The sequence below is a fragment of the Nothoprocta perdicaria genome, unplaced genomic scaffold (genome assembly GCF_003342845.1).
Source record: "Nothoprocta perdicaria isolate Ctin4 unplaced genomic scaffold, notPer1 scaffold_113, whole genome shotgun sequence".
NCBI lineage: Eukaryota > Metazoa > Chordata > Aves > Tinamiformes > Tinamidae > Nothoprocta > Nothoprocta perdicaria.
The window spans coordinates 615486-628470 of record NW_020454239.1 but is presented as its reverse complement, the minus strand read 5'-3'; the positions used below and the strand labels follow the sequence as shown (position 1 = coordinate 628470).

General features: G+C 36.6%; 1 protein-coding gene across 1 annotated transcript in view; it reads right to left on the bottom strand.

Moving 5' to 3' along the window:
* Nucleotides 1–12985, bottom strand: part of FAM189A1 (family with sequence similarity 189 member A1) — a 59898-nt gene that overhangs the window by 23178 nt on the left and 23735 nt on the right. Inside the window, exons 2-3 of the mRNA XM_026052364.1 lie at nt 12114–12224; nt 4410–4541 (exon numbers count right to left, since the gene is read on the bottom strand). Coding sequence (XP_025908149.1) covers nt 4410–4541; nt 12114–12212 — 231 coding nt within the window. The 5' untranslated portion in view covers nt 12213–12224. The remainder of the gene's footprint in view (nt 1–4409; nt 4542–12113; nt 12225–12985) is intronic.

The window sequence follows — 12985 nt, the reverse complement described above, 5'->3', positions numbered from 1 at the left end:
GCCATTAGACATTTTCTTTGCTATATTAAAATTTAAAGTCCTCCACTTCCCTGGCAAAACACAAATTGCTGCTGTCACAACACAGACTCCAAGCCACAGCTATCACTAGAATTATACTATGAAAAAGACCTCTTGTAAAAAAAATACATATAGCAATTTCACTACTTTCAATATCTGAAATCCAGTAATTATGGTACTGCTTGTGTTTAAAAGTCAATGGAAAAGCTAGTGTGAAATTGAGGACTGCATCCTATATTAGATATTCTATGCATCTCAAACACAATCAAAGAAATATGTTTTCAGGTAAAGCAGAAAAGCAGGGACAGCATCTAGGCATTTTAATGTGTGCTGATGAAGTAAGTGCATATTGCCAAGTGTTTGTTTTTGTTTCATTGCATTTAAAACAGTAACAAGTACTTCTGTTTACAAAGCAGAATTAAAAGAAAAAAAAAAGGAATGTGAATTAAAAATGAAGTATTTATAGTAATGGTATAATTAAAAAAAAAAATCCCTTGCTTGTAATCATCAGATTTTTTATTTCCTTTCCCTACAGTCCTTTCCTTACAGTTTCTTCCCTGCAGAAAGAAGTGACTTATCAAACTGGCAACACTTCAAAACTTCCACTGTCCTTCCACACAACTGCACAGCAGTTGTACTTGCAACAATTACAATGCTCAAATTTAGTTATGTTTCCTGGACACTGAAAGGCCAAGATTGTTATAGAAGAAAAGAAGCACAGATTAATATTTTGTCCTTGATTATTTCTTTGTTTACGATATTTAAAATAGTTTTAGCTTTTATTCGTATTACCAAAACCTAAGCTAAAGAAAATAAACCTAGTACTTCTTAATAGATCTAGCCTGTACAATTCTATTGAATTGCTAACTTTTTATTGAACTCTGTGAAACACTCCAATTTTGATTCCTCAGTAGATTGGTTTTTTATGGAAATAAAAGATTCAGAGTCTTGGARTATCTTAACTTCCTTGCCCTTTTGAGAGTTCATTCAATACACAACCAAAGGAGTTACTAAAAAAAGTCAATGTGTAAGAAGAGCTCTCTGATCAGTAGCCATAAACATGCGGATCTAAAAATCCACACTGATCAATGGCTAAAACTAGTCTCACTTTTGCAATTCTGTAAAGACAATTTACTTTCTCCTTGATTGGCTTCAATTACAGTGCTTCACTGCCTGTAACACTATAGCCTGAAAAGAGATAATGAGCAGTAAAGGTTTTTCACCCATGAAATGACTCTCTGTGTGAGAGGACAACAATCTTTTTAGCTCAAATTATAACTTCAGTTGTTCTAAATGGATATGTCTGAGAAACAGTAAGTAAATTAGCTGTCATAGGAGTAGGAATACAGTCTGCACACACAAGAATCAGTTCTGAACTGYATGTGTTTCACATATACTTTAAACAGCAAACACAGAAATAGTTAATGTTTCATCAAACAGATTTATGGTTTAAAGTATAAGTGCAATACAGTACACTATTTTACATGAGTCTAAAATTTTATTTAATTAATCTTACTTAATATCACTTAAATAATACTCCTTTTATGTTATATCCAAGAAGTTTCATATTAGGTCCTTTCAAATTTAAATTTCTGTAAGGTTCAATTAATTGCAAGACAGAGCCTTCCATATGACATGAAGTAAAATGCATTTTTCTGTAACATCATGTTTCAGCTCCGATTCTACTTTCACAGTTCTTACCATATTGAGAAAAAAAAAATCTGTCCATAAGGTGTCCATAAGGTATGCATATGTGAGCTCTAAGCGGCAAGGGACAAGGGATTTCCGATTTATCTTGCTATCTTAGTTTTTTTTTTTTTTTCATGTATCATTAAATCTCAAAAGGTGTGTCCTGAAACAAATTTCCTTGTATCACAGTATCCTCCAGCACACTTGTAAAGCCCTTATGCTGGCCTCAAATTATATTTTTGGTCATAAACCTCCCTAAACCAGAGTTCTGCTGAATCCCCCATCGCCTGCACTCGTGACACCGCTCAGGGTAGCCGCTAGTCCAGAGGGGCCAGCAAGATGCACACGTTTATGTGAAGCCCTGATGTCAATGGACATGTTTACATGGCACCTGCAGGATGTCGAGTGGCTGACACCAATTTGCTCCCTGACAGGTCAGGTGGGCCCCAAGCTGGCACAGGGGAAGCAGCAGCTCAAGTGAGCAGCTCCGAGCAGGAAATGGGATGCAGGAATTGGGGTTGGCTCTTGGCAAGAGCAACTGTTAGGCAGAAAATTAAGGAAAAAATAACAAGTGAATAGAAAAGAGTTTACTGCCAAGTTAGCAGTTTGAATTGGCTCAACACGCAGTTGGGGGAATGCCAGGGCTGGTTCAAAGGAAGAGCGGGCACAACAGAGGACAAAGAATAAGCAGTGGCAGGCAGGAAGGTGCCCCTGCTTCTGGCATCATGGTGGAAGAAAGCCGGAGACTTTAAATTTCAATAATCCCCAAAATGGATCTACATAAGAGAAGAAAGCATAAAGCTCAGTGCCATTCCTGTTCAGTGAAAGGACTGGGCATGCTGCTGGGTTTTGGATCAGACTGGGTCATGGAAATGATTCATCTTATGACCACACGGATACTAAATCCAACACATGAGGCTCAGCAGGAAGAAACAGCTAGAGACAGAACTGCTGCTTTTGGTGGCAATTTTCCAGAAGAGCAGATTCAATTTATGCTGGTGAAACAACACCTTAAGTCTATCACATCTCTGGTCATTATATTATTTCTGAACACTTGYATCTTACTGGACCTTTCTAATTCTTTATTGATTTTATAAATAGATACTACTTGTTTTTACCTTAATTTGGCTTGAACTGAACCCTATCAAAGCAACTTCTGAATATAAGGACAGAGCTGTGCCAGAAGTGTGTGATTATTGTTTAAATCTGGATTCTGAGACACTGACAGCTTTCAGCATCATGCAATATTGACCCTGAGTATGAAGAGGAAAGCAAAAAAACTTACCATTAGTGACCAATTGAGGTCAATATCTGTGCTGAAATCACAGTATTAAACAACCACAGAAAATTAACATTAATCTCACAAACCCAATATTCAGTCTCTTCTTACAAACAATGGTCATGTACATTTTTGTGTGTATGTATATATGTATATATACACACACACACACACACACATACACACACTTACACACAAACACACACACACACACACACACACATATATATACACTGAGTGAAAAAAGAGAAAACTACATGCAAGTATATGGATGATCATAGAGAGCGGTATTTCTTGTGCCCCCAGTTAAAAATTTGGTTAGTTCATTCAGGCTTTGGAAGCAAGAGGTAGATATGGATTTACAAAGGAGCAAAGAGATGATTCAAATCACAGCAGACATAACACAAAAAAGCTGTATTTTTCAAAGGGACCGTAAATAAATATCTACTCAATACAGACCGTGCAGAACGTGTGAGCAAAGACAAACTGAGCAAGACTTGAACAAGAGTGGTGACTATAGTTACTTTTTCTTTGTCCTGTTTGACTGGGAACAATATCTGACAGGCTATATGTGTTATTAGTGTTTCCAGCTGTTCTGAAATACTGCTTCAGATACGAAAATGTAACTCAGATTTCAGACCCCCTTTACAGTGTAAACCTCTAAACTCCTTATTTGATTGAATGTCACTRGAGTATTCTTCTAGAGATCATTAACTTTATTAAAATTTATACTTGGAAATTGAGAGCCTTAGATGCTTACTTTTTATCATTAAATTAAACAAAGCTAATGACCATGTGGTACTCAAGGTTCTTTTCTCTGGCCAATTCTTTTAGGGTTTCTTTTCTGTCTTCCAAAGCAATGTAACACCAACCCTTGTGGGCTCGATGACAATTAAGTGAAGAAATTTGTTGGCGATTACATCAGGATATAATTGAATCATACTGTATTATTTGTTCTTCATTCTTTATCTGGATAGATATAACACAAAACACTATAGGATTTATTCTTCTAATAACAGTAACTTCTAATAGACCAGTCCATAAGTATGATTCCAGCACTAACTCAAAGGAACACTTACCATCCTYCCTCAACATAGCTTTACATGAAGAACATTCTGCTCATACTTCTTATTTCTTTTCACAGGAACGATACCTTTTTTTACTTCCTGGAATMTGAGTCTGCCATAATCAAATATAACCTGTGTTTCTTAAACAAACGCTATCACARTAGTTACCCTACACAAATACAGATAACTAAGTGTATAACACAGGACCTTTGCATGCACAGCAGCATTAATTTCTGTCAGGAGACATTTTAACTTTTTGCATGTAAGAGAGTGCACATCTCACCACACRTTTCTGTCTTATTACCATACTCAATATTTAAAACCAAAACGAACCGTTGAAGCTTCTCATAACACACCTTTAGGGTCAACCTCACAACATTACACTCTCGCAGAGGGTTCAGTTTCAGTGTTTCTCCCAGGTTACTGCAGCCTGATGTTTGGTGCTGCATTTCACAGCAAACACAGACACCATCACTGTCGAACTTAATCTGGGGAAGGAAAAAAACAGTCAGAGAAAGATTAAGCCAACAGAAACACACTTTTCAACAGTTTTTAGGATGTTTACACTTTTTATGACAATCTTGACTATTGAGTATGTCTCATTTCATATTTTTCACTTTGAAAAAAGTCTGGTCTATATTTTCCTATGTGCAAATCTTTTCAGTACAGTAAGCATTTAATGTCTTTGAACTCAAAAAATTTTTATCTTTAATTAGTAGCTCTTTCTTTTGAGGATTTAAAAAGCATTAAGCATCTATTTCTTTAAAGACTTTCATTAGTGTGCTTTGCTGAATATACTTGAACCCTGATGATTTGTTGAAATTAAAGAAAATTAAAGGAAAATTAAGTTTTTTATGAGTGRTTCTAAAATAATCCCATATAACTCCACAGGAATGTTATTATCACAAGTGCAGAGTTACATTGTCTATATTAATTCTGACCTCCTCATTAAAAAAAAAAAAAARACTCTTCTTTTGTTCCCTTCCAACAAAGACTTTTCAACTCAAAATTTAACTCCATACATGCTTTTATTAAGCATGTTAAAATGCACTGTCACTGTTTTCAGTTTTATCAATTATGCATTTCTGTGCTTTCTCCGCTTCATTTTAGTCTTTTTTTTTTTTTTTTTTTTTTTTTTTTTTTTTTTTTTTTTAGTTCTAATTTTGGTTTTTAATGCTTTACTTCCCTCTAGCTCAACAATTGCAACTCAACCAAAGTCAACATTGAACTAAATTAATATTATGTGGTAGTTTCTTAGGCTATCACCTTAGAGGTATCAATCCCTTGGATTCTATACTCCAACAACCACAGCAAGACTGGCACGTGTGAGAAATTGCCTACTGAATCAGAGACTCCATGTGCCAGTCAGACATCCTGAGTGACCCCTGTATCCCCCAAGCAAAGAGGGATGCAGAAAAGCTGGGTAGCGTGCAAGAGATTTGAATGACCATGTTATATGATCTTCCACAAGAAAAGRGCATTTTAAATTTATAAGTAACAAACATCATAAAAAAAATCTAATCTGAATCTGCTTTGTTTACTCCTGAATGGCATTACTAATCAAAAAAYTGCATTAACAGTTTAAGACAGGCCTCCCATCCCTTTGCCATCCCCCTCCAATTCCTGTCTGCTTTTAGTACTCTCTCCTTAGAAAGACCCGAGCAAAATCCAAATACACGCTCAGCTCTTAAAACTGATGGAAAGCACAAACTGCTCAACACCAGAGGGGAGGTCTTGCCCTTGAGGCCCTCTGGGACTGTCAGAATCAGTGTTGAGGGTTGAGACAAATGCTTCAGACAGAGTCTGGAACTTGCACTTTGAATTTAGAGCTGTGTCAAATTCAGCGGTCAGAAAGCTACAGCATTCCTGCTGTATTGCCATCAAATGTAAAGCAAAATCAATAACATCTTAGCTGGTAAAAAGTTTCTATAACAAGGAAAATACACTTCAGAAAAAACTGCCTCCTGCAAGAACATTTACTCTCTGATTCATGCTGTTCCTGTTCGATGAAAGATTGTCCTGACTCCTGATGGGATGTGTCTGATATTTCCTAACACAAAACACAGATCCCAGGTCAACTTTCATCTCATGCAATGTGCGGGTGTCACAAACAAAGGCTGAAAACATAGTTTTCAAAAATAGCTTCCTCTTCAAAATAAACCCCATCTCAAAGAGTCTCCATGAATTCTGACAGATGCTTTCCAGCGTTGGGTTGCCCTGTAACTGACCTTTTAATTCAGTTCCTAAATATTGTTAAAATTGTTGACATGAATGCCCTTGCAAAACACAGCGGTATCTTACAAAGCGCAGTATAATCAAAAAACCCAGAAAACTGGCAATCAGTGTGCAAAACAAATATTATTTTACACGACATGTACATTTKGGTAGAGCTTTTAACAATTTGCCCTGGTGTGCACCGTTTCTGTGAGGCCACACCTTTGCTAGCTCTGGCTCCAGGAGCGGAGAGCAGCACAAAAGCTGAGGAGCTCSTTCTACTGCTGAGGCGGAAAGGGGAGCCCGGCTCTCCCGCTCCAGCCCCTGCCCTACCGCTGYGCTCACATGTGCGCTGCGGAGACAAACAATTCAGCACACAGGGACCCAAACCTTGCCAAAACTAACCTTTTTTTTTTGGCGGTATGGAGGGGTTGGTTTAGATTTAGTCCACATTAGACCTCCCAAACAGGTCCCTGTGTGGATTCCAGATGCATGGAGTGGCACAAGTAAGTGGTGGCGCTCCATGGGTGCGGGGACTAAGAGGGCAGGGTTGGCTTTTGGTGGCCTCAGACCAGCGAGCAGCACCTTCAGCAGCGCCCCCCTTCACCTGCCTCAGCTGTGTTAGCTTCTACCTTGCTTGCTTGGCAGAGCTCAGGCACAGAGCATCATTCTTTTACATATATTTCACCTTGCCAAAAAGCAGCAGTTACTTCCAAAGCAATCAACCTCCCTAAAACCTTTTACACAGCAGAGGATCGCAAAAGTTTGCACAAAAATACCAAAAACTTTAGACTTACTGAACATATACACTCCTTTCTACTACAGTAATATAACAAAATGTGCAAAATTAGATTCTCTTCACCTGTAACAGTTTATTAAATTCCATCCAGGTACTGCAGGTGTCTTAGCACAGATGAAACCACCCTGCACTGGACTTGTAGGCTTTGAGATACTTCAGAAAGCTTTATCAAGTTGCTTTCCTTTTCTTGCCAACATTCAAGAGCAAAAACAGTGGTTCACTCCAATCTGGGAGATTAATTGTTTGTTTATTATAACTTAGAAATGCCCATATGTACTCTACTCAACGTCAGTATCATCGTTTGAAATTTTGGACTCTACACACGTTAACTACTTTAAAACACAGGCAAAAAAAATCCTGTTCAATGTAAAAAAGGAAAAACAACTACCCACATTTCTTTTTTAAAAAAAAAGAAAAAAAAAACAGCTCCTCTTTCTACTCTAATCAACAAACTATAATTTCTACTTTAGAATAAAGCAAGAAAAACAGAAATTATAAAACATAATAGCTAAATATTTCTAAATGTTCTCAAAGCCATCAGAAAACATAACTTGAGTTAAACTTTATTCCAAGATTATGCATTGCATGCCCTTCAATCACAGACGCACTAACAGGAAATGCAACATGCCTTATCCAGGCTGTTTCAGCTACCTATGCCCTTTAGGACCATATTTAGGACCAAAGAGTCCTGCTCTCCAGAAATGAGCTCTAAAACTAACAACATTCAAATTCATCACACACAGAGAAACTAATCAATATTTTCTCCATAAGTGAAATGATTATCACAGCATTCTCTTATTCCTTCCCAACCCTTACCTATTCTTGAACACTTCTGAAGAGCTATAATTCAAAAATAATTTAGACATTAAATGATGATAAGCTCAGAATTATCACTGTACACCATTGAATAGATTCCAATATGCTCATTTTAAATTTGCATTAAGTTTGCATTTATATTAGTGTAGTAATTTGGTATGTAAATATCCAAGCAGACAGAACAATCTCAGTTTCCATTCTTTTCATTTTAATGAACCTGACCTTTATCTATGCTAATTTTCCAGTGCAGAAGGTAAATAAGTTTTATGAAAGAACAGAAATAGAAATGACATTTGTGAGCATATTTAGTGAATATTTTTCCAACAGGTTTACATTTTTGTCCTTCTAGCCTCCCTCACCTTTTTGAAAAACAATTTGAAGAATATGAATAGTTTACATTTTATGCATTTTTCTTATAACAATACAATTACTCTGTTTCTTCTATGCCCAAACCAAAATTACCAACTGAGGTTAAAAATACAAAACAGCTAGAATCACATATCTATATTTAACCACATATTCACTACTCAAGAGTAATCTCTTAAAAGCTGCAACACTCCAACAGCATTCCCTTCCAAGGGTTCTGATGCTATCTGAAAGGACAGACGCACCAAGACAGCATTACTTGAAAACACAGAACGCCCCATACTAACCAGCAGAGCAGATGTCTAAAATGAAGTCCCAGGATACTCACTACGATGAACTGGTCACTGCCCGAGCACTGATCTCCATGTCACAATACACTGTTTTGAAGCTGTGCCAGTAACTTTATTTTACAGCTTCATCCCACATTTAATAGGCATATTCAGATCCTTGATTTAACCTGCTATGAGCAGTTACGAGACTTAAGGTGGTTTGGTTAATCACGCGTTATATGCAAATATTGGGCTCTCTAGATCTCTCTAAACTCACTTCATAATTCGAGCAGATCTTTACATTTCTTTCCTTATGACTGGAAATTAGTATTTGCAAATGACAATAATTACATCTGTTCATTTGCCTGGGATACCAAAGGATGTACTGTAGCTACAGTAAAGAATTTCCAGTTCCTCTGCACTGCTCAAACAAGATTAGAGATTACATCTTTTAGGGATTTTAAATGGTCTCAGACGAAGCCACAAATTCAAGAGAGCTACATAGCTAGTAACTTAGCAGGGCAGCAAGAATAGGCTGTGTCTGCACTTGCCAGGACCGGCTCCAGCCTCCAAGCAGGGAGGGAGCATCAGCCCTGCAAACTGAGGGCACAGCTGCCTCCTGTCTCCTCTCCTGGGGCACTGAGAAACCGCGCAGACACATGGCTCCCAAAGCAATTACACTTTCAGAAAAATATGGGAACACTGCGTCTGTCTTTTCATATGTTTTCAGAGACTTCTTTTAAAATTAAATTGTGACCTTTACTTCAAACATAACCGCCATCAATTATAATTCGAATACCTAGTGTGTAACTAGCAACACGGATTACAGCAACGCGAGCACTTATGATTCCAGGTACTTCCATGAAGCTACCAAGGCTTCTCAATAGGAACTTACACACATCCTGTGGCTTGCTTTTAATCTGTTCCTTCTTGCCATAGGTGACATTCACCAAGAATGACAGATCTACTACGCAATTTCAGCCATAAATAAAAAACAAGGAAGATAAAAGTTTAGTAAGGTAATAATTAAGGATTAGGTAACAACTTACCCTTGCATTCTATCAAAATTTTTCTAAGAGTCCCTCAGCAAATCACTTCTTGTTTTTAACTCTCAACTACTTTTCCAAAATAAAAGGAGGACAAAATATGCCTAATAGCATAACAATGAAAAGAATAAGTTCACTAMCCCGACTACAGGAAGTTCATTCTTCTAGGCAGCTAACGATCAAACTCAGTATYTGGTTTGGAAAAGAAATGTTTGCCACTGTATAATGCTACATGGTACAATGTCTAGCCCTTTTCCCTTCAATACGATCCTAATTTACATATATAAATACTAAAATTCCACTTACAGGATGCATCTGCAATGTTAAAGCTATTTTTCTCCAAGCTATTCTAGTGTGTATGCCATTCTGGCACACAATCTCTCTAATCTTGAGGAATCAACTACTTCCCTGAGGTCCCTTCCAACCTGAATCATCCTATGAACCTATTCATAACTAGATAATTACACCATCAACACATCTCATTCATGCTCTTCTGTAAGGCAGGATTTCTATCAGGAACAAGGTCAACTAGTAAATTTAACTAATTATCACATAAAAACAAACAAACAAAAGTGTGCTCAGAACTGTGAAACTGTCTCAGGCAAATATATTCTACTTTCAAGATTTCCCTAAATTTTAGCACTGTATATGTAGTACTTGCATTATACTTTCATAGAAAAGAAACACAGTCATTACATAGTTAAGATATTATTTATTTTGGAACACTATTTATTCAACCATGCTGATGCACAAACATTTCCGTAAGTCTTCATGGGAAGTTCTGATATAAACATAACCCCTAAAATTCATTTTTAAATAATCTTAATATAGAAGAAAACATATCAAGACAAATTAGTGAGACCCAGATCCTTCACAAAAAATACCTATGACATTCTTTTTTTTTTTTCTTCCCTTGTGGGATGAAAAAAAGAAAGACACAAACAATGACACAAGCTCTTTTCCCAGAGCACTCAGCAGTGCAGAATGCTTGAAGAGCTCCAGATTCCACCATGTTCCTCCTCAGTGGCACAGCCCCAGCTGTCCATTAAAATATGAACCAGGAACTTTGTTGGTCAAGAGTTTCTCAAACCAAGTATTCTACAGAGAAAATCTTCCTTTCATCTCTCTGGTCACTTCTGGTTTTCCACACACTCTTGCTCCTTCCCTCTGCTTCTATAAAGTCTAATCAGACCTAGAAAACACCAATGCTACAGAAAGCTGAGGATGATATCTCCTATTTTCCAGAGTACCTTAGTGATGGTACTGTAGTCCTGCCCTGGGAAACAAAGAGCAGGATAAACAGGAGGCTGAAAGGAATACAGAATACGGCCTGAAAACTGGAACCACAGCCTTGGAAAACTGCAAACCAAAACTGGCTACAAAACACAAAGCATGTGACAGCTTAAGCCAGAACAGTTTCTTTTTTTTCTTTTTAATTTTGTTTTTAATACGACTTTTGATGTGTTTACTGGAAGATTTTGTATTATCTAAGTATACTTTTATTTCATACAATATAAGCAAATATAAAACAAAGGTTTTAATGAAGAGAAAACTGTTAAAGGGAAAGAGAAAACCGCAGCTGAAGAGGTGCAGATGTGCATCATGCTGATTGTGTAGTCATCTGCTGGCATCTAGGTTAAAAATGTCCCTTCCCTTTACCATTCAAAGCCAAGTTTTGGKGCCTGACCAAAGAACGTGGGTTGGTAAAAGCGTATGTTCACATATACCTAATAGTTAATGAATCCTATGGATGCACACTCATGCAGCTGATAATAATTTGGTCTCCTGTCAGCCAGATTAAATGCTTAAAGAAGCACTGATGCATGTCCATACACATCCTCCAGTCCCCTCATAGATTTTATAATTTCATGTCATTTGCTGCTCAATTTACGGAAAAAGTCAGTATTTTATCTTTAGATCAGTGATTTGGGAAATGAATATACTTCTATAGACAACTTTAACTGTTTTAGAATTTAACATAAACGTACTTTTTTCTCAGGATGGAAGCGTAAGCAGTTAAGGTATACTGTACCTTTTAATAATTCACAGCATACCATAACTTTTTTGTTATTATTATGCTTTTTAACAAAATCAAACATATATTTGCTTGGTTTTTTTTTTAATAATTCAGATGACAAGTAAAATATCAATTTACACCTGCAAAAAGAATCAGATCACCTATTACATCCAGGAAATACACTGACTGCGGGAGGTACTGGATGAAATCTTGATGTTGCTGGCATCAAATGGTAATGACAGCATTGCTTTGATCCAGACTTAATTCTGCATATTGTGTTTAAGACTCATTTATAACACGACATTAATAAACAAATATTAAAATCTACTTTTGGGGGAGACAAAATATTGTAAAGATGGTAGCATTTCAATTCTCCAACTTTTCCCAGCAGGATTTGCCCTTGCAGGTTTTATAGACAGCTCTAGTTAACGCATACAATTTTGAAAATTAAAACAATATGTATAGAAAATGCAAACAAATGAAAAATAGAATCCATTGACCTTTATAGTAAAGACTTGTTTTTCATTACTCACCAACTGACATCCTTCCAGGGACTTTACCAGCTGAGCGTTCTGACAAGAGAGAATGGAACCAGCCAAGTTCAGCATTACACACACTGCAGACAGCAGCATGAAAAAGGTTATCTGGAAAAAAATCAAACAACCTATTGATTATTCACTGCAAGAGACAAACAGGAAAAAATTTCACTTGGCCTTTAAAATATTCCCAGTCTTTCATACAATTAGATGCATGGTAACATTTAACACAATTAAAGAAGAAAGCAGAATATGCTGGGATTAAAGTCCTGAGTTTCACACCATAAGAAAAAAACAACATTAAAACTAGACTTCACTGTCACTTATTCTCCCCCAATCATTTCAAAATCACCCATTTATCTCCTGCTATTAATGCAACCAAAACTCATTTTGCAATCCACAGACCCTGAAAATTTAATGGTTTCCAAGAATTAGCACTATTAATATATCAGGACTGTAAAAAGTATTTTTATAACCCATACTAGTGTTACTACACAATCTAAATTATTTTTTGATGAGGGAATGGGTATCACAAAGAGGAATATATTTACGAATATCATTTATCATGAATGTGCACAACTTAGGAAAAAATGTGAATAAATTTCATGACATACAAAAACTGTTTTTTTTAATAATAACCACAACTTAAACAGCATCTTACATATCAAGCACCCCATTATATCAGCCACTGCTTTCTCTTTTCAAGATACATGAAAACAACCATTATCTTTATAGCATCAGCTTAACTATCATTTGTTTTGCACATTAAAAAGCCAGCCCAGCATGGACAGAAGGCAGGGAAGCAGAAATGCTCAAGAAGGGAGAGGACAAAAATAAACAGAGCCCTGAGTTCTTGACCCTCTTAATTA